This window comes from Onychostoma macrolepis, chromosome 03, assembly GCF_012432095.1.
Source record: "Onychostoma macrolepis isolate SWU-2019 chromosome 03, ASM1243209v1, whole genome shotgun sequence".
NCBI classification, from domain to species: domain Eukaryota; kingdom Metazoa; phylum Chordata; class Actinopteri; order Cypriniformes; family Cyprinidae; genus Onychostoma; species Onychostoma macrolepis.
In genome coordinates, this window is record NC_081157.1 from 15,445,844 (window position 1) to 15,464,494 (window position 18,651).

General features: G+C 38.3%; 1 protein-coding gene across 1 annotated transcript; it reads right to left on the minus strand.

The window, feature by feature from the left end:
- Positions 1-3,299: 3,299 nt before the first annotated feature.
- LOC131537799 (sterile alpha motif domain-containing protein 9-like) lies at positions 3,300-18,228 on the minus strand. The gene is given in 6 exon segments (XM_058771446.1): positions 3,300-4,424; positions 4,427-4,521; positions 4,524-8,288; positions 8,377-8,440; positions 17,356-17,649; positions 18,097-18,228. Coding segments are annotated over 4 exon segments (4,572 nt in total). The 5' UTR covers positions 8,381-8,440; positions 17,356-17,649; positions 18,097-18,228; the 3' UTR covers positions 3,300-3,716.
- Positions 18,229-18,651: the final 423 nt, after the last annotated feature.

Below are 18,651 nucleotides of genomic sequence, written 5' to 3' on the forward strand. Positions count from 1 at the left end.
GCTGCGGCCTTTGGTCAGTGGGTTACACTGATTGTTGTTTCCAAAGCCTTATTTTGATTTTCAGTATTTAATTCAGTACTTTATTAAATAAACTTTTTAATGTCTGTTCAGTAGTCTGCATTCAAGGTGATGCAATTTAGTAATTGTGGTGATAAAAAGCAGTTTCAAATGTTGTACCAACTTAAACATACTCATCTTTTTTATTTCCAGAACATGATACATGATGGGACTTGGCTTCAAATACCGCTACGAAGCAGTGTGGATTTAGTGTGCGTTAAGGGTCTTTATGAATAGTGAAGATGGCTAAGATGTAAATAAATTACAACCAGTCATCTAACTATTAGTGTAGCCATTGATTAAATTTCATATACACAAAAATGTGATTTATAAATGATAAACACAATTAAAATAAAATTCCTAACCTAACCCTAACCCAAAACAGCAAGACTTATTTGACATCAAAACAAAAAGTTAAAAAATGCTGTCTAATCGCTCTCGCGGTACTTTGATGTCACACACAGAACAGTCTGTGCAGTGCTGCTTCAAGTCCAACACCTATTGTGTTTTATTAGGAGACGCACAACAGTTCTTCTGTGGCTTTATACGTAATATTTTCACTAACAAAATTTAGTAAAATAAGACAATATTGTGTCTAATATATACCGAATTTTTAACTTCTTATTAAATTGTTGTAAATAAATGTCACATTTGCAACTGATCAGTGTTAAAAATGCTGGGAATTCACTTCATGTAGCCCTATAAAGAGTGATTACTGATAAACTGTCTGAAAAAAAGAAAGTCACGTTTTAGAGAAGAAAAAAAATCACCCACTAACACCCACTGAAGCTGCTACATAGTAACAACTTTCTACTTCGAAGACCTTGATAGAAATGTAGTGAAGTGAAATGTACAATATTTGTCTTTCAAATGTAGTGAAGTTAAAGTCATAAGTTTCAAGAAAAAATAATACTCAAGTAAAGTACAGATACTCAAAAAGTAATGTACTTAGTTACTGTCCGCCTCTGGCTGTTTGTATGAGTATAATGTACCATTGCGTCACATATGCAAATATAGTATAAAATTTCATTGGCTGATGTGCGTGTTGTGCAAAGATGTGCAAAGAGTGCATGGTTGAATTTCACGCGTTCCGTTTAAAGATTTTTGGCCCCATCTGCCTTCCATAAACTGCCAAAGTCACATCAGTAAACAAGGCTTGATCATTTCATAATTGAAACTCAAATTTCAATTGGTTGCCGCTAAGAAGCGTTGACCTCTGTGAACCCATGAACCTGTCTATGGTTTTTACCTAATTTCAGATGAGTTTTATCATTTTGAATAAATGCTGTTTTTAACTTTTTACTCATCAGAAAAGTTGAAGAAAGTATCACAGTTTCCAAAAAAACAAACAAACAAAAATTATGCAGCACAACTTCAACATTGATAATAAATCAGAGTGTTAGAATGATCTCTGAAGGATTATGTGATACCGAAGACTGTAGTAATGGCTGATGACAATTCAGCTTTACCACCACAGGAATAAATATTTTGAAGTATATTAAAATAAATGTTATTAAAAAATAATAATAATAAAATTGAACAGTGGTGTACATAATTAAAATTAAATTAATTTTTTTTTAATTTAATTTAAATTTAATAAAAAAAAAAAACAAAAGCCAGAGAAAAGAAACATTTTTGACCTTTTAAAAAAGTTTTTTTTAAATGCCTAACAAACATAAATTAATAAACAAACAAGTTAAAAGCACTCACATATGTAAGTTAATAAACTACCATTTGAATTTAAAAGTTGTCTAACACAATATAATTTTTATACCAACTTTTATAGAAGAGAGATCTATTTTTATATTGAATAAATGTATTATTCTAAATAATATATTTGTGGAAAAATTGTGCATAAACACCAGAATTCAGACCAATCAAACTTCTTTGTGAAATTTAGCTAATTTCACAGGCAGTTTATCAATTCCAAAATCATATCTCAACAGAAGATCTATAAAACACATCATGCTGAACATGTTTTGGAAATGTATACCACATGCTGTCCTTTTCTTTCATGAATTTAATAAACCAATTAGCCTTGAATGTGTGATTTAAAGATTCAAAACTAAGCACAGATAATCCACCTTTGCTTTTTTGTTTATATAAAATTTCCTCTCTTAAATAATGTCTATTGCTCCATAAAAAAATTAAATAACATTTTGTCTAATTCTTTGTACACATTACATGGCATATCTAAAGCTAATGACACATAAACAGATTTTGATGTCCCTTCCGCTTTGGATATTAATATCCTACAATTAAAGCCTAATATTACATTTTATTTTAATTTTGTTAATAGGCTTGAAATTGAGGACATTGCATTCATTCTCATCTTTATGTATAATAACTCTTAAATATGTAACAGTGTTATATAGTTAAATAACTGTTATATAGGAACACAGTGTAATTTTTTTTTAAATTACGTTTTAAGTGGAAACAGCAATGATTTATTTATATTCATTTTAAGACCTGATGAGGAAAACTCTTTAATACAATTAACCACTTTTATTATTTCTTAATCATTTTTAAGAAAAAATAGTATTATCAACAGCCAAATGGCATTTAAATACTCTTATACCTTCAAATGCTGCTTTAAAAAAAAAAAATGCTATAATTTGTGTAACTAATAGAAACAAAAATGAAGACAAAGGACTACCCTACTTATACCTCGATTAATCTCAAATCTACCACTCGTACCTGTTTTAACTGAACTATTGCATCCATTGTAAATAGTTTAAACAGCTATATGGATATATTCTCCAAGATTGTACATGTTTTGCGAATATGGTTACTGATATTATGTCATTGACAAGGGGCGTGGCCCTTGAACCCACCCACAAGAAGGGGCCAAGTTAAAATCTTGTTTACAAACAGTAACTGAAAATTTTTTGCATAGCGTACCTTTAACTTGCCATTCCTGCTCAATGACTTTAGCAACATGTCTCCAACTCTGCACAGCCTCATGGAAAATGGTGATGTCGTGTGATGTCTACACAAACAATGTGCACAAAGGTATGCAAATACATAAGACGACGGGCAGGTAGGCCACACACTATCATTGCATTCAGACTGCAATGACTGGACGAACATTTTATTGTCCTGAGTCTTCCACAGAGGATGTTAATTTTTATGTTTAAAATTATTTTGAAAACTTCAATTATTGCTATCAGGATGTGAAGAGATATTAAGAAAAACACTGCCTATCCTACCAGTAAGGCATGCAAATAAGCACTTCCAGAATCTTCAAATATAAATGCCTTTATTTTTATACAAAGCATTATCATTCATGACTATAAACTAAAATAAAAAAATTGTTAAAATATAAAACCATTGAAAATGTGGAAATTTATGTCTCCACAGAGATGAAAATATATAGTAAAATCAATAGCCCTACATCCTTATTAGGTTTTTGTTTCCCCAGAATCAGTTTTCGGTCAAATCCAGGGAAAAAAAAGGAATTATACATATCTCCCAATATCTCAACAATCTTCCATTTAAGCTGTTTTACTGACAGCTGACAGGTGTAAAAATTGCAGTAAATTACACAAAAAAAATATATGTTACCAACCACGCTAAACTGAGTATTTATTCAGCCGTAAATGACCTTCTTCTTGGACGAGAATTCATTTGCACCTAATCTACCCTAAACGTACATTTGTCTATGTTTGTACTGTAATGTTGTATGCAACGGGTCCTTTCAGAGTGAAGCCAAGGTAAAAAGTGACATTCTCATTGTTGTGGGGTATTGAGGATGTCTTCAGAGCTGGGATATGAAATTTCATTTCTTTGGGACCCTCCAGAAATACCTTCTCATCCTCAGTCCAGCCTGTGACACATTTCAGCAATTTAGACATTTCTGGCATTTTCCATACTTCCCCACTAAACCATTTCAGCCGTTTTTCTGAAACGGAGAACATTTTTGTGATTGTTTCAAATTTACTCTTGTGGACAAATTTTTCAAACCCAGTCCCATTGCTCAGGAAGAAATGAGTGTAGATCCTCTTTTTCCTTGGAGGGATGTCTTTCAATTTCTTGTCATAGAGTCTCTGGAGGTGTTCAACAGCAGAGAGCACAGTCTTATACTTGTGTTCTTTCTCCACTTCTGTGTCCTGCTCTTCTGGCCAGAAAAGTAAGACAAGCAAGAACAGAGCACTTGGTAAGCATCTCTGTTTCTCTTTAGGAAACTGGTGACTCAGACTTTGTAGATCCTGAAATGCAGTCAGCTTGGGAGACTGAGTTGAGAGGCAACTTAAAGCAAAGTGTGATGCCATGTAGTTGACAAGGTCCACTTGTGGCATCTGAGCCCTCATCGGATTGCTTGGGTAAAGTGAAATAATGAGCTCCAGAACCATGACAGGGTTACCGTTTTAACTTTCTGGTTTGTTAGGAGGGAAAAAATGGATGTGATGTTTCCCCCCCCGTGATAATAAATCATCATACGTTTCATGACAGGAGTTAATTTCCTTGGTTTTGATCTTTACTTTGAGAAACACCACTAAAGAATTTACCATAGGTTGAAGATTTATTCACCAGCCAATGCATGGGGTGCTTTGTGGTCCTCTCAACAGTCTCAGATGTCTTCTCCTTATCTGTGTTCAGGTCAGTCTGGAAGTAACTCAAGTCTTCTGAAATCCATTCCAGTGCCTCCAGCATTATGTTTTGGAGGTTTTTCAGCTTCCCATGAAAATTTTCCCATGGTACTTCTACCTCAGCAGGCACATAGTCTGTGAGGAGGTATTTTATGCATTGGGAATGATTTCTTCTTGAGAACACATCAAGAGAGGAAATCAGCTTCAGCAATACACATCCGACTTCAACTACTCCAAAAAAGCCAGCATTGTTAATGGTCTCATTGTCTTCAACTGCGGCTTTCTCACATGCCTGAAAACATTCAATAGCCTTTAGTGCTGTTTCCAAAGCATCTACGATATTTTCTGGTGTTTTTTCTATTTGCTCCATGGCTTTACATTTTGCTGCAAACCACTGCCTGTAAACCTGACCTTTGGTATCGAGAAAGTAGGAATTGTTTGGCCTTTTTGCTACTGCAGTTTTTGCCCAGTGCTCTGCTTCATCAAATCTGTCATGTTTGTAATTGAGTCGAGCCAGCTGCTGAGCAAAAAATGCATCCTCATTAAAGCGCTTGTAAGCTGCCTTGAGAAGCTCAATAGCTTTATCTGGACACTCTTTCTCTCTCACATGCTCAATTAAGGGGGAGAAAAAGCTGTCCGATTCATCACCTTTGCTGATCCTGCGGCGTGTCATGAACAGATCTCGCAAGAACTTCATGTACGGATCTTTACCAAACCTGTGCTCAAACAGCACATCGTTGTTGAGAAGATCCAAAGCCAGATCACTTTGTGGTTGCTTGTCACTCAGAAGTTGGTGGAGAATTTCCTTGGCAACCAGTGGATGAATGATTCTGATCGAGTTAATGTAGGTGTTTTCATCTCTCAAGTGTATTAAGACCAATCTAGCTTGATCATTTAGAGAAGTCACAAAGGTGTGTTGTCTAAATCTATCCAAATGACTGGAAAGAGCCAGGAGAGCTTCGCAATGTGACTGAGAGATGAAGGAGTTCTGCACGTAAGTGTTGAGCAATGCCACATACAGAACAAGCTTAGTAACAACAGACTCGTGATCAATACCTTGCAGTAAATGCTTGACAAACTGCTTCACATATTCAGCAATTCTGTGGCTCTCAAATTCCTCACTCATCAAGACAAATGTTAGAATGTATTCTGGATTGAACTGTTCTTCAAGGCTTTGTCGTTTTTTGGAAAACTGCTTTTTTTCTGTCTCTGAAAGCTTATGAGTAATAGAAACATTCTGTTGAGCTGATTCCTTGCACATTTTCTCTGGATTGTGAGATCGCCTACAACCCAGCAGGATGAAGCAGAGAGTTCCACGTGTGATTTTCTTGGTATTGATGGCCACTTCCAATTCATACTTGACATCTTCTAAATACTCTTGATCACAGTCTTCAAACAGCAGAAGTACAGGGAGGCATTTTTTGTGATCTTTTTCTTCATATTCTCGAAGCCAAATGGCATCTTCTGAAACAACCGTTGCTGAGTATGAAGGTTTTACAACTGCACACCTTAGATCCCTTCGGTTATTCCACAGTACCTGCCTTGCCACTGTACTACCACCGCTGCCCGGATGATGGTATATGTTGATGCAGCTGATGGGTGCCCGGTCCAAACTCCTAAAAAGATCTTTCACCAGACCACTGACTTCACTGTAAGCATCTCTTTGAATGACCTCTCCAACTATTTTTTTATCCGCAAGCCAGAGATTCATCCAAGTTACTTTTCCTCCATGGTAAAACTGCTGCTCAATTGTCTCCTTTTCAGATTCAATGAATTCAGTACTGGTTTCTTCACAGTGGTTTAGACTCAGAATCTCTAAAGAGCATCTCATTTCCTCCTCTCGAGTATCAAGAAAACACTCTCCTTTGACATGGATTGGTAATCGTTTGGTGGCCTGTGTAGTGGTAGGCTGAACCTGTTGGAGGGTTGCATTTACTTGGCTTATTGTCATCCCAACAACACTTGAACTATTTACCGTTTCCATGTCACAGGATCCTAGAGCAAAGCGCTGCCATTTCTTGAAATTATCCTCTGATTCTGCAAGGCAGATAATGTCTTCATGTCCTTCCATGTCGGTGATGAACTCATAGAACGTGTTTAGGAAAGGTGTGTCAACAGAGGAGGTAAGGAGGAAAATCACTTGAAAGGTTCCTTTGGGTAAGATATCTTTGCAAATCAGTGACACACAATCTTTTAGGAGGGTCCTTTTTGTTTTAACCCAGGTCTTCTCATCACATGGAGGCTCATTGCCTTTGAAATCGTTCCGGCCATTGCAAAATATCCAGCTGATTTGATCAAACAAACGCAGGTGACTCTCAAATTCTCGGATGCTCAATCCGCTGGGAATTTTGTAGTTCTGCATGAAATGGCGGTTCACTGCATGGTGCTTATTGTATTCATAGCATAGCCCAGACACATTGGAATCTGGATCAAAGTCAAACACACAGAAGACGTTCATGTTCAGTAAAAAATCAATGCTTTGCAGATCTTTCTTCAGAAATTGGTTGGTAACCAGTATGTGCCATTTTTCCTTGTCCATTATTTTCTTTCCACCTGTTATGAGCATGATGAGCTTTTTTCCCAGGTTCTGGGACAGTTCTGGTGCTGTGAAATTATGCTTTTTCTCTGCCTCTTCTCTCTGAGCATCCCTAAAACTGATGTGTTCGTAGAAATCACTGAGGTCTGCCACTGGTTCGGTTTTAGAACCCACTCTGCGATACGCAGTTTTCTTCTCAAGCTGAACTTTGTTTGCCTTCTCATTGAAATTTGGCAAGCTAACAGAGAACACCTTATTCTTGACTATGCTCAATGTGGGCTTAATATCAACCTCCACAACGTAGAGTTCCTCTGTGCTGTTTGAACAGACTACTTGAACAAACTGAGGTTCACTAATACATAATCGTGCAAGTTCGCGATCAGAGCTAGAGAAACTCCTCTCTATGTAATCTGATGCATCACAGTATACGTCTTTTTCCTTAACAGGAATACCAATGATTTCACCATGTACATAACCAGTGTCACCTCTACTGTCCATGACACCAAAATGTATTGTGCCATTTGTACGAACGTTCATACAACCTGTAGCAAATTTCAGCACTTCCTTTGCGAACTTGGCCTGTAGTCTTTGGCGGTCCAGTGTTGCAGCAATGGCAAATGACTTATACTCATGACATGGACGAATAAAATCATCAACCCCTGATTCTGGTAAGAGTACACTGTTTTTAACATATGTAAAATCAACACCTTTCATGTCAAAAGGTCGTAGTTTTGAATCTCTCTTTGTTGTTATCACAGGCACAGAATCTTCTTTATGCTCTTCCCTGATTTCGGCTCTTGTGTCAACACTTTTAATTGCACTTGCTTCATGGTCATTTTTTCCAGAAGTTTGTTTGTGTAAATGTTTGCTCCTGGCTTTTTGTGAATTTACTAACTCGTCTCTTTTTTTGATTATCAAAAGCGCAGGTCCAGATTTCAGTCCAATCTTTTTTTCCAGATATTCTTCTGAGAGTTCACAAAGGATCCGGCCATCTACTTCCTCTTCATGAAGTTTTTTGATGTATGTTTCTTTAACTCCTATCGATGTTAACCAGTTGCTCACCATAGACTCAGTCCATGTCTCCAGTGGAGGATCCTCTGGCTTTTCTGCAAACCAAAAATAGTTTAAAGTGAGATAAGTTTATTTAAACAACTTTAAAACAATGACTGTACTGAAAAACAACTTTATACTTGCCCATTGTTTAATGGCTTCTAATGATCATTCACAGTTCAAACGCAGACATCCTAACATTGCGGACCTTGAAAAACAGAAATTACATTGTTATGGCCATCGACAATACAACATCGTTTTTTTGTCCAGAAAAATTGGATTCATTTCATTAAAGAAATGCACAGCAAGGGGTGTAAACACACAAAGTTGCTTTCATTTATTTAAGTTAAGTTAAGTCGTGACGTATTGTCAAGTATGGTGACCCATACTCGAAATTGGTGCTCTGCATTTAACCCATCCAAGTGCACACACACAGCAGTGAGTAGTGAACAAATGCACACACACACACACACACACACACACACACACACACACACACAGTGAACACACATACACACAGTGAACACACGCCCTGACCAGATATGCATGTATGTATGTGTAGACACCTTTCATTAGGTCTTTTCAGATATGTTTAACTGCTCCGGGTGTGTGTTTACGGTGTGTGTGTTTGTTCACTCCGAGTATGGGACACCGTAATTGGCCACACTTCACTTCACTTCCCTATTTCCAGCGTGGTCTTTAAACTTTTAGTTTGTAGTTAAAATGTGTATAGATATGACACTGATTGATATGGAGTAGCAATTTGACAATTTCATGTTTAAGGGTTACTCCACCCCAAAATGAAAATTTTGTCATTAAATCACCCTCACGTCGTTCCAAACCCGTAAAAGCTTCGTTTGTCTTCGGAACACAATTTAACATATTTTGGATGAAAACCGGGAGGCTTGTTACTGTCCCATTGACTGCCAAACAATTAACACTATCAAGGCACAGAAAACTATAAAAAAACATCGTCAGAGTAGTCCATATGACATCAGTGGTTCAACCGTAACGTTATGAAGCTACGAGAATATTTTTTGTACGCAAAGAAAACAAAAACTACGACTTTATTCAACAATTTGCGCCATTTTGGAGAATATACACTGGATGCAAACAGCGTACGCTCTTCTGTGTCAGGATATGCTGTTTTCATTCAAATCAAAGCATAAACAAACAGATGTACCCGTGCGGTGCGGCTGACATACTTTTCTGTGCCTTGACAGTGCTAATTGTTTGGCAGTCAATGGGACAGTCACAAGCCTCATCCAAAAGATATATTATTTCATCCAAAATATCTTAAATTGTGTTCAGAAGACGAACAAAGCTTTTACGAGTTTGGAACGACATGAGGGTGATTAATGACAAAATTTTCATTTTAGGGTGGAGTAACCCTTTAAATAAGTAAGTGAAAGATTGCTCTGATTTGTCACATATTAGGGGTTAAACAGATTGCAGTTCATCCGTGATACGTACGGACGAGACCCCACTGTTCGGCACGCACGTGATTCGCAGATTAATTTGCCAATTTACACGTTCAAGCAATTTAAAACCACAAGAAGAAATGAAAGAGAGCTCAATTCATTACTCACGCGCTGTTCTCGTACACAAGCGCGGAAATACCGAGTTGCCTATACACATGGCTCGAATCGAGGGGGGATGCGGGGGGGATGGCATCTCCCTGGTCGGAAAAAATTAGAAAAAGCATCCCCTCTAAAACCACCATCCCCCCTTACCATCTCTTTTGGATTATTATTTTTGTTTATTACGTAAAACTTATCACTCACATGAAATGTTAAAATTCTCTACTTATGATCATTTACCAACTAAATAATGGCGATTGGCCAATCAGAGCTTGGTACTGTAACAAGCAGCGCACAAGCAGAAGCAATTTCGTAATTTTTCGCACAAAATGGTTCAAGCGCAACTTTTGAAGTTCTTTAAAAAGAAGACAACAGAAGATATGATTTTTTCCTTGATTAGAATTTAAAGACATTCTCCTGACATAATGTGTGTGTGACTGTGAGGGACTGAGAGACAATAGGAGAGCTGACAAAATCCAACTTTGAGAGAAAACCCCCCCCCCAAAAAAACACATCTTGAAAGTCCAAAAGCATTCACTGCGCGATGAAGCCCATTAGAATACAGTTAGAATGCCCTTATAATTCCAGCAATGAAACAAAAAATACCCATTTATGAGTTAAGTTTTTATATTCATTGCACAAGCAATGCACTTTTCTGTATATCAGCACAGGTGCGTGATTCAATGGTCCATTCAGATGGTCTCACTTGTTTCGTTTCTATTGAATCAGCCGTTTTGAACAAATCGTTTGATATGAATAATTCAGTTAGTCATTTATTAAAACAGGGACTTGCTGCCACCTACTGGCGGCTTTATTGTCATATTTATTTATCCATGACAGACCTAAACCAGCCAAGGTGCCAGCACAAAAACACATTCAGCTAAATATTGTTTAATTATCAATATTGACCAAAATTCCTGGCCCCAGGAGAAAAAAAACAACAACAACTTATAAATAATAGTTAATTTAATAAGGCTAATTTTTCATTAAATAGAAACCTTTTTAAAAATGAGACCAATTTTTGAGACCAATCATTGTGAAAAATTAGCCACAGGAAACCCGAAATGAATCCCGAAACCTCTCTCCCTTGACTTTCTTCTTTCAGACGAATCCAATCGGACTCATATTAAAAGTTGTCCTGGCTCTTCCAAGCGTTATCATTGCAGTGGGTGGGTGTTTCTGTTCAACAGTCCACAAGACGTCAAATAAAGTGTGCGCATTCAATAATAAAACGTGCCTCACACGGCTCTGGGGCATGAATAAAGGCCTCCTGTAGCGAATCCACGCATTTTTGTAAGATAAATATCAATTTAAATAAATATCAGATTTCAAACGTAATAATTTTTACATAATTTTTTCTTACAAAAACACAGGGATTCGCTACAGGAGGCCTTTATTCACCCCCCAGAGCTGTGTGAGGCACATTTTATTATGGATGCGCATGCTTTATTTGACGTCTTTTGGACTGTTGAACAGAAACACCCACCCACTGCAATGATAACGCTTGTGTTACATGTCTGCCTGTCTGAATCCCCGTTTTCCTTATTTGGTTAGTTTCCGTTTTTTGTTAATTATCTGTGATTGTCCCCACCTGAGTTTAATTACCTTGTTTGCTCTTCTTGTTCTCCCTCCTATAAATGTTCTCAGTTCTCCCTGTATGTTTGTCCGTGATTTACGTTAATTAAAAATGGAAAAGTGAGTTGAAGCTATTTGTCCTCTCATCATTCGTTTATGTTTGCCTTCGCCGATGCCACAACCACACACCCACGTAACAGAATCACGGACCGAAACAGAGATGGACTTCGTGGAAGCAGTCGCCGCCCTAACCTTCCTGAATCTCCCCTTTTATAAGTTCGCGTGTGAGTTCTGCGAACTCGCCGTGGCAGCGACGTTACCGGACTCCACCATCATTGGAATGTTCCGGCTCGGGGCCACTTTCCACCGTCCCGTGGACCTCCCAGACACCATGGGATTGTGTTGGAGAGAGGCCATTCTTCGGTGTCTGGGAAGCGTCCGGGCCCGAGCCGGAACTAACGCGCCTGCCGCGGCTCCCCCACGCCAACCATCATCCCCGACTCTTCCTCACCAGCCACCATCTGTGATCCACGAATTCCTGCCGCCGTTCGCGGCTACGGCTAACCCGCCGACAGAGAGTGCGGCTAACCCGCCGACAGAAAGTGCGGCCAACCCGCCGACAGAGAGTTCGGCCAACCCGCCGACAGAGAGTTCGGCCATCCCGCCGACAGAGAGTGCGGCAAGCCCGCCTGAAAGTATGGCAATCCCGCTGGTCCTGTCCAGCTCACCTGTGCCTCCGCTGGTCCCGTCCAGCTCACCTTCGCCTCCGCTGGCCCCGCCCAGCTCACCTTCGCCTCCGCTGGTTCCGTTCAGCTCCGCGCCGCCCGAGCGCATTCAAGAGTCCGCGCTTCAAGAGCGCCACCCTGTGCCTGCGCCAAGAAGGCGCCTCCCTAGCTCCGCGCCGCCCGAGCGCATTCAAGAGTCCGCGCTGTCTGAGCGCCCCCAAGAGTCCGTGCTGTCCGAGCGCCCCCCTGTGCCTGCGCCAAGAAGGCGCCCCGAAGAGTCCGCGCTGTCCGAGCGCCCCCAAGAGTCCTCGCTGTCCGAGCACCCCCAAGAGTCCGCGCTGTCCGAGCACCCCCAAGAGTCCGCATTGTCCGAGCGCCCCCAAGAGTCCAAACAAAGATTGAAAGCCCCTAATTTCAGCATTAAAATTCCCCTGACCCGCCATGGCCCTCGGAGTCCCCTGACCCGCTCACCCAGATGACCCCCAGAGATATAGCCCCAGATATATCAACCAAAAATAACAAAATAACTAAAATATAATAAAATACCTAACTACATAATACTACTATTGTTAGAAATTGCAACAAATTAAAATAGAAATATAAACTTTTGAACTGCGGGTTTCGTCTGGCCCCCCGACTGAGCCTGGTTTCTCCCAAGGTTTTTTTTTCTCCATTCTGTCACAGAGGGAGTTTTGGTTCCTTGCCGCTGTCGCCTCTGGCTTGCTCAGTTGGGGACACTTAATTTCTAGCGATTATCGCCGATTTGATTGCACAGATACTATTTAAACTAAACTGAGCTAGACAATGACATCTCTGAATTCAATAATGAAATGCCTTTAACTGAAAATTTTAAATTGAGTGTTTAATCTTATCATTATACATTACTGACACTCTATCCTCCAATTTGATACTGTTAAGTGCTTTGACACAATCTGTATTGTAAAAGCGCTATATAAATAAAGGTGACTTGACTTGACCCGCCATGGCCCTCGGAGTCCCTAACTAATAAATAGTGAATCCTTAATTTATTTACAATTTTCATCGGAGATGCCTTGCTTGGTCGATATCTTACAACATTAAATATAGGAGATAAGATAATTCTAGAGCAAGAACATAGAGATGTAAGCGCGTTTTATGCGAGAGTGAAGGAAATCCACCTGCGTGCATTCATATATTCACTCTCATGTTACAATAATACGTTTTTGGCTTGACAGCTGTTGTTAAAATAAGGTGATAGAAGCTGCCTCAAACTCAGAAATATAAAGAAATGAAGAATATTGTGCCTGAAAGCTGTGCGCGCCGTCCCCCCCTCCCGCACCCTGCCTGGCGGTAATGGTACTGTCCAACCGCGAGCGCAAAACACAGAAATGGAGAATAATTAGTCATTTGTATGTTTGTTCAAAAATCATATTCGGACGCAGCATTCATCTAGTTCATTTTGATAGTGCAAATTGAACAAAGCACTGCAAAGCCTTACACGGAGAGTGGTTTCCTATTGTGCGAGAAAGTCAGAGTTCTGAGATATAAACTCGCAATTGCGAGGAAAAAAGTCAGAATTGCGAGATAAAAAGTCGCAATTGTGAGTTTATATCTCAGAATTGTGTGTTTATATCTCAGAATTGTGTGTTTATATCTCAGAATTGCGACTTTATATCTCAGAATTGTGTGTTTATATCTCAGAATTGCGACTTTATATCTCAGAATTCTGAGAAAATAAGTCAGAATTGCGAGTTTATATCTCAGAATTGCAAATTTATATCTCAGAATTGCATGTTTATATCTCAGAATTGCGAGTTTATATCTCAGAATTCTGAGAAAAAAAGTCAGAATTGCGAGTTTATATCTCAGAATTGCAAATTTATATCTCAGAATTGCATGTTTATATCTCAGAATTGCAAATTTATATCTCAGAATTGCATGTTTATATCTCAGAATTGCAAATTTATATCTCAGAATTGCATGTTTATATCTCAGAATTGCAAATTTATATCTCAGAATTGCATGTTTATATCTCAGAATTGCGAGTTTATATCTCAGAATTGTGAGAAAAAAGGCAGAATTGCGAGTTTATATCTCAGAATTGCATGTTTATATCTCAGAATAAAAAAAACACCTGCATAGCATATTAAGAAAACAACTTCATCAATTTGACAACACATGCACTGCAAATGCTCACAACACAAGAAACACAAATACAATTCTTTATTTGGTTGTGTTGTGAGCATTTGCAGTGCGTTTCTTTATTTGTTTGTGTTGTGAGCATTTGCAGCACCTGCTGTCAAATTGATGAAGATATGTTCTTGATTTGCTGGTGCTTTTTCTATTTGCATGTGTTTTCTGAAGTTGCAACGCATTGAGATCTCTTGGCCACCGTACTATTTCTACAAAGTGCAAATTACTGCATCCCAGCACACATGACACGATGATGTACTGTGTCTCTCAGTATCTGGTTGACATGATTGTGCATGAATTGTGGTATAACATTTGTGTCTGTGGTTAAAACAAGATGGGGGGGGGGGGCAGGACCCCCTAGCTGAGGGTTGTCCCCCCTAAAAATATCATTACAATCGACTCTGTGTATTAAAAATAATACAATGGACATATACTTAAATTAATTCTGTGAGTAGTAAAACAAAATAAACGTTCAGAAGTGTTTTGATTCCCCCCTCTGTTGCCTCACAGTGGTTTGGTCCACTACCTGCTTTCCTCTTTTACCGATACACACACACGAGTCCGGTGCGAGAGAGCAAGTTCCTCAGTAACAGTTAGTCATGTAAGTAACTTAGGCTGTCAAGGCTATTTTATTCTCTTTAAACATTGGGTGAAATTATTCTTTCTCTTTAATACAGATGATGCTGGATCATTAATAAATTAGTCATGACAAAAAACTTATGATATCCGATGTTTTTTCTATGAGCGATTATAAGGTTAACAAATTTAATACCGTAGCTTGTCCCACTGCAACCAAAACGGCGATAAGCCTGTGTGTGAACTGATATTAGGCTAATATTATAGACCTACCGATGTGTTGGGTTTTGCTCAATATGATGTTAAGTGGCAGATCAGTGGGCTTAATGCAGCTGAATATCTAAAGAGACATACTGGGTTTCAGACGAAACCTAAAATACTATAGATGACACAAAATAATAATTATAATATGACCGCGTGGTGAACCGAACTCATATTTAAACACGGTCCATGCTGTGTACGCATGTCTATCCTTACAAGTACAATTTTGGCTGTATTATTTGTGTCCCCTTCAAAAATTGCTCTTGAGAAATTTTATGTTTATTGTCCCCCCCCTACTGTTAGATGAAATTTAGGCCCCTGCCTGATGTAATCATAATTTTTCATATTTATTCTCCGCCATCTTGAAGCTTATAATGAAATGGTGGTGCGTGTCATCATATCTGAATGGCAGGTGTACTGATGTGTGTTCTCATTGGCATGATTGAGAGTAAATGTGGGAGGTCACGGGCCTACGGCAAGGTGTGGCCAAGTAAAAAAAAAAAAATCTCCAAAAAAATCGCTATTTTTATTTAAATATAGCTAAAATAGCTCCTTGTCGCATCAATAAAATCAATAAAAGTCGCAGCAACAATGAGAAAGTAGCTCAATTTGGTGACAAAATCCCCAAATTGGCAACACTGATAGCAATGGGATTTCCTGGAGCTTCACGAGTTTCGCTACTTCTGTGACTGGATATGTGGATTTTTTGTGCGAGGGTGCCCTCTGGCATCCAGTATGAATGAAAAAGACATCATGTGTTTAGTGCTAATGGCCAATCTAATTATTAATTGGTAATTTTTATAATTTTTTTTATTATTTTTTAGTATCGGTTCAGGCACCGGTACCGTTTTAAAAGTATCGATTTGGCACCGGTATCGAAAAAAAACCAAACGATACCCAATCCTATTTTTAAGCTATGACTCCGAATAATTGATTTTTAAAGATCATTCTCCCACGATTCTGAAAACAAAACATTAGACAACCAAACAAAATAATAGGCTAATTTACTTGAGATTCTGACAAAATGTTTTAATGTTATAAATTAGACTATTTATAAATAACACTTTAATAACACTTTAAAAGAGACAGACATGTTTGTGAAAGATTTTTTCTCCGTTTTAGAGGGATGAACACTGATAAATTATACCATATTTATTGCATCAAAATTTGTTACGATTTTACTATAGGTTACGGGTAGATAATTTTATCAATTGTTTATTAATCATACAACAATACATGTTACCGTTACAGTTTTCATTAATAATCATTGCTATAGATAGATTATAACTTTGTCTTGTGCTCTTATGAATGTTTTTACTGAAAATTGAATGACTTTGTGAAAATTGTACTATAGCCTACTGAATGAAATAGCATAGACTTCTTCATGGCTAGTGTTTCCATATTTCATTTACTTCTGTAACTTGTTCTACAGATCTGTGCACTAGTGTTTTTGACAGCGTTGATAACGTTTCTGACAGATAATATAATTTTTTGTATTTGTAACCTGTCCATGGGCTTTTTTGATTGCTGTCAGTTTAAGTGCCGGTGTTGTGCCCAATTCTGACCCCTGTCAGATTATTACCACCCTAGTATTGGTAGGTGTAGGTTTAGGTTTAGGGGTGGGGGAGGGGTTAGGATTAGGCAATCATATAGCGATTTCAAGGAGAGGGGTAATAATTTGGCAGGGGGTTGAAAATTGGCACAACACCGGTGTTGTGCCGAATTTGATGCAGTGTTGCCAGATATTGCTATAAAAACAAAACCAAACAATAAATAAATAAAGCGAAAATATTTCAATTTTTTTTTTTAAGAATAAGATAAGAAAAACATAGGCTTTTAAACAAATTTTAGTTCAAACAAATCAGAACTAATTTTATTTTTGAACAGGTAAAATTTACTAAGGTCCTTATAGCTGGGCCCTGGGGCCTAAACTTTAGTAGTAGCCAACACTTCCAGGTGAGTTTTACTTGTAGTAGACAAATGCGGCTACAGTTCATCAAATTTTGAGAGATCTAGCGCAAACAACCACCAATGCTCAAACAAAATGTTTTACTTTACCCCCGCATTGCTATCCCATCAATAAAACGAATGAAGTGACAACTCCCGATGCTTCCCTCCCTAAAAGGACAAAACGTCCCCCGTTCTTCAGTGACAAAATATGAAGCTTTGTTACAATAAACACTTATTCTATGACATTTTGAGATTACAAACAAACAAACAAACAAACAACTTACCATGGCACGTCTTTCCAGCACTGGGTTCAGTCACCGCCCTTGCGTCCATAAAAGACGAATCTTCCAAAGGGACCAACCTTTGATCAGTAAAACAATGTGTACATACCAGTGGAAATCAAATATATCATGCAAAATTGAGATTATAAGCGTATCACAAGACCTATATGCGTCGCAGTGTGTGCGTGAGCAGTTACCGCCTCTCACTGCTTCTTCTCACTCCCTTCTCAGCGCAGCAGATATCCGGCGCCGCCGGTCTTAACTTTCGATTTCCTGGACATGAAAGTAGGTTGTTTCCTATAGGCGATATAAACAACGATTTAAAGTAATAAAGATAATATAAATTAGGAACCTAACAGAACAATTAGCATAGAGTTACAACAAAGCACTTAAAGGCACACATTGTCTTTTTGTCGAATTACAAGTTATCACAATCATTCTTCAGCTTTCAAACGTGTGCACCATAGTATAAAAAGATGGGATTAAAATCGAATGAACAAAATTGTGTAATTTATAATGTGGACTACTTTAGATTCTTTCAAAAATTATGTCATCAAATAATCAAGAACTTTGCTCAAAACCGTGTGCCATCTTTTCATTCCAAGCACAGACATGCATGTGCACATATTGTCATGGGGAAACCCAAGTTTGATGACCCCTGTTCTAAACCAAAAACATGTTTATTAGATCCTGTACCCTTATTGAAAGAGTAGTAGCAAAATAATCGCTTATCAATATTATTACCTAGTCGTTGTCACTCACGTCCCGAGCTGGCGGTTGTTAAGCCTCTTGGCAATGTAATGTAACATTGCCACTTGGTAATGTTATGTAAGGGATAATCAACAGCTAGCTGTGCATTAACCGATTTGAATGCACGACGTGGAGGCGAAGAACCGCCCGACGCGCAGCGGAGGGTTGCCTCCACGAAGTGCATTCAAATCGTTTAATGCACAGCTAGCCGTTGATTATCCCGTTTATGCCATGGTCATTTGCCAGCATTCACATATTAAAGATGTTAGTAATATTTGCGCTGCAATATTTGACCGGAACGATAAAAATGACGGTTATTTTTGTCTGTATTACTATTCAACTGTAACTGTATGTTACTATGGATACCAATGTTTATAGGAAGCACATTAATATAGAACGTGATTAAACTGACCTGGAACTACCTGTGCAGTTAAACGAATTTAATCAACACCTGCCAGCCAATCAGAATCGAGTATTCAGACAGACCATGGCATAATAGAAAATATAGGATTAGTTTCCATTGTTATGCTGATGATACTCTATATATTT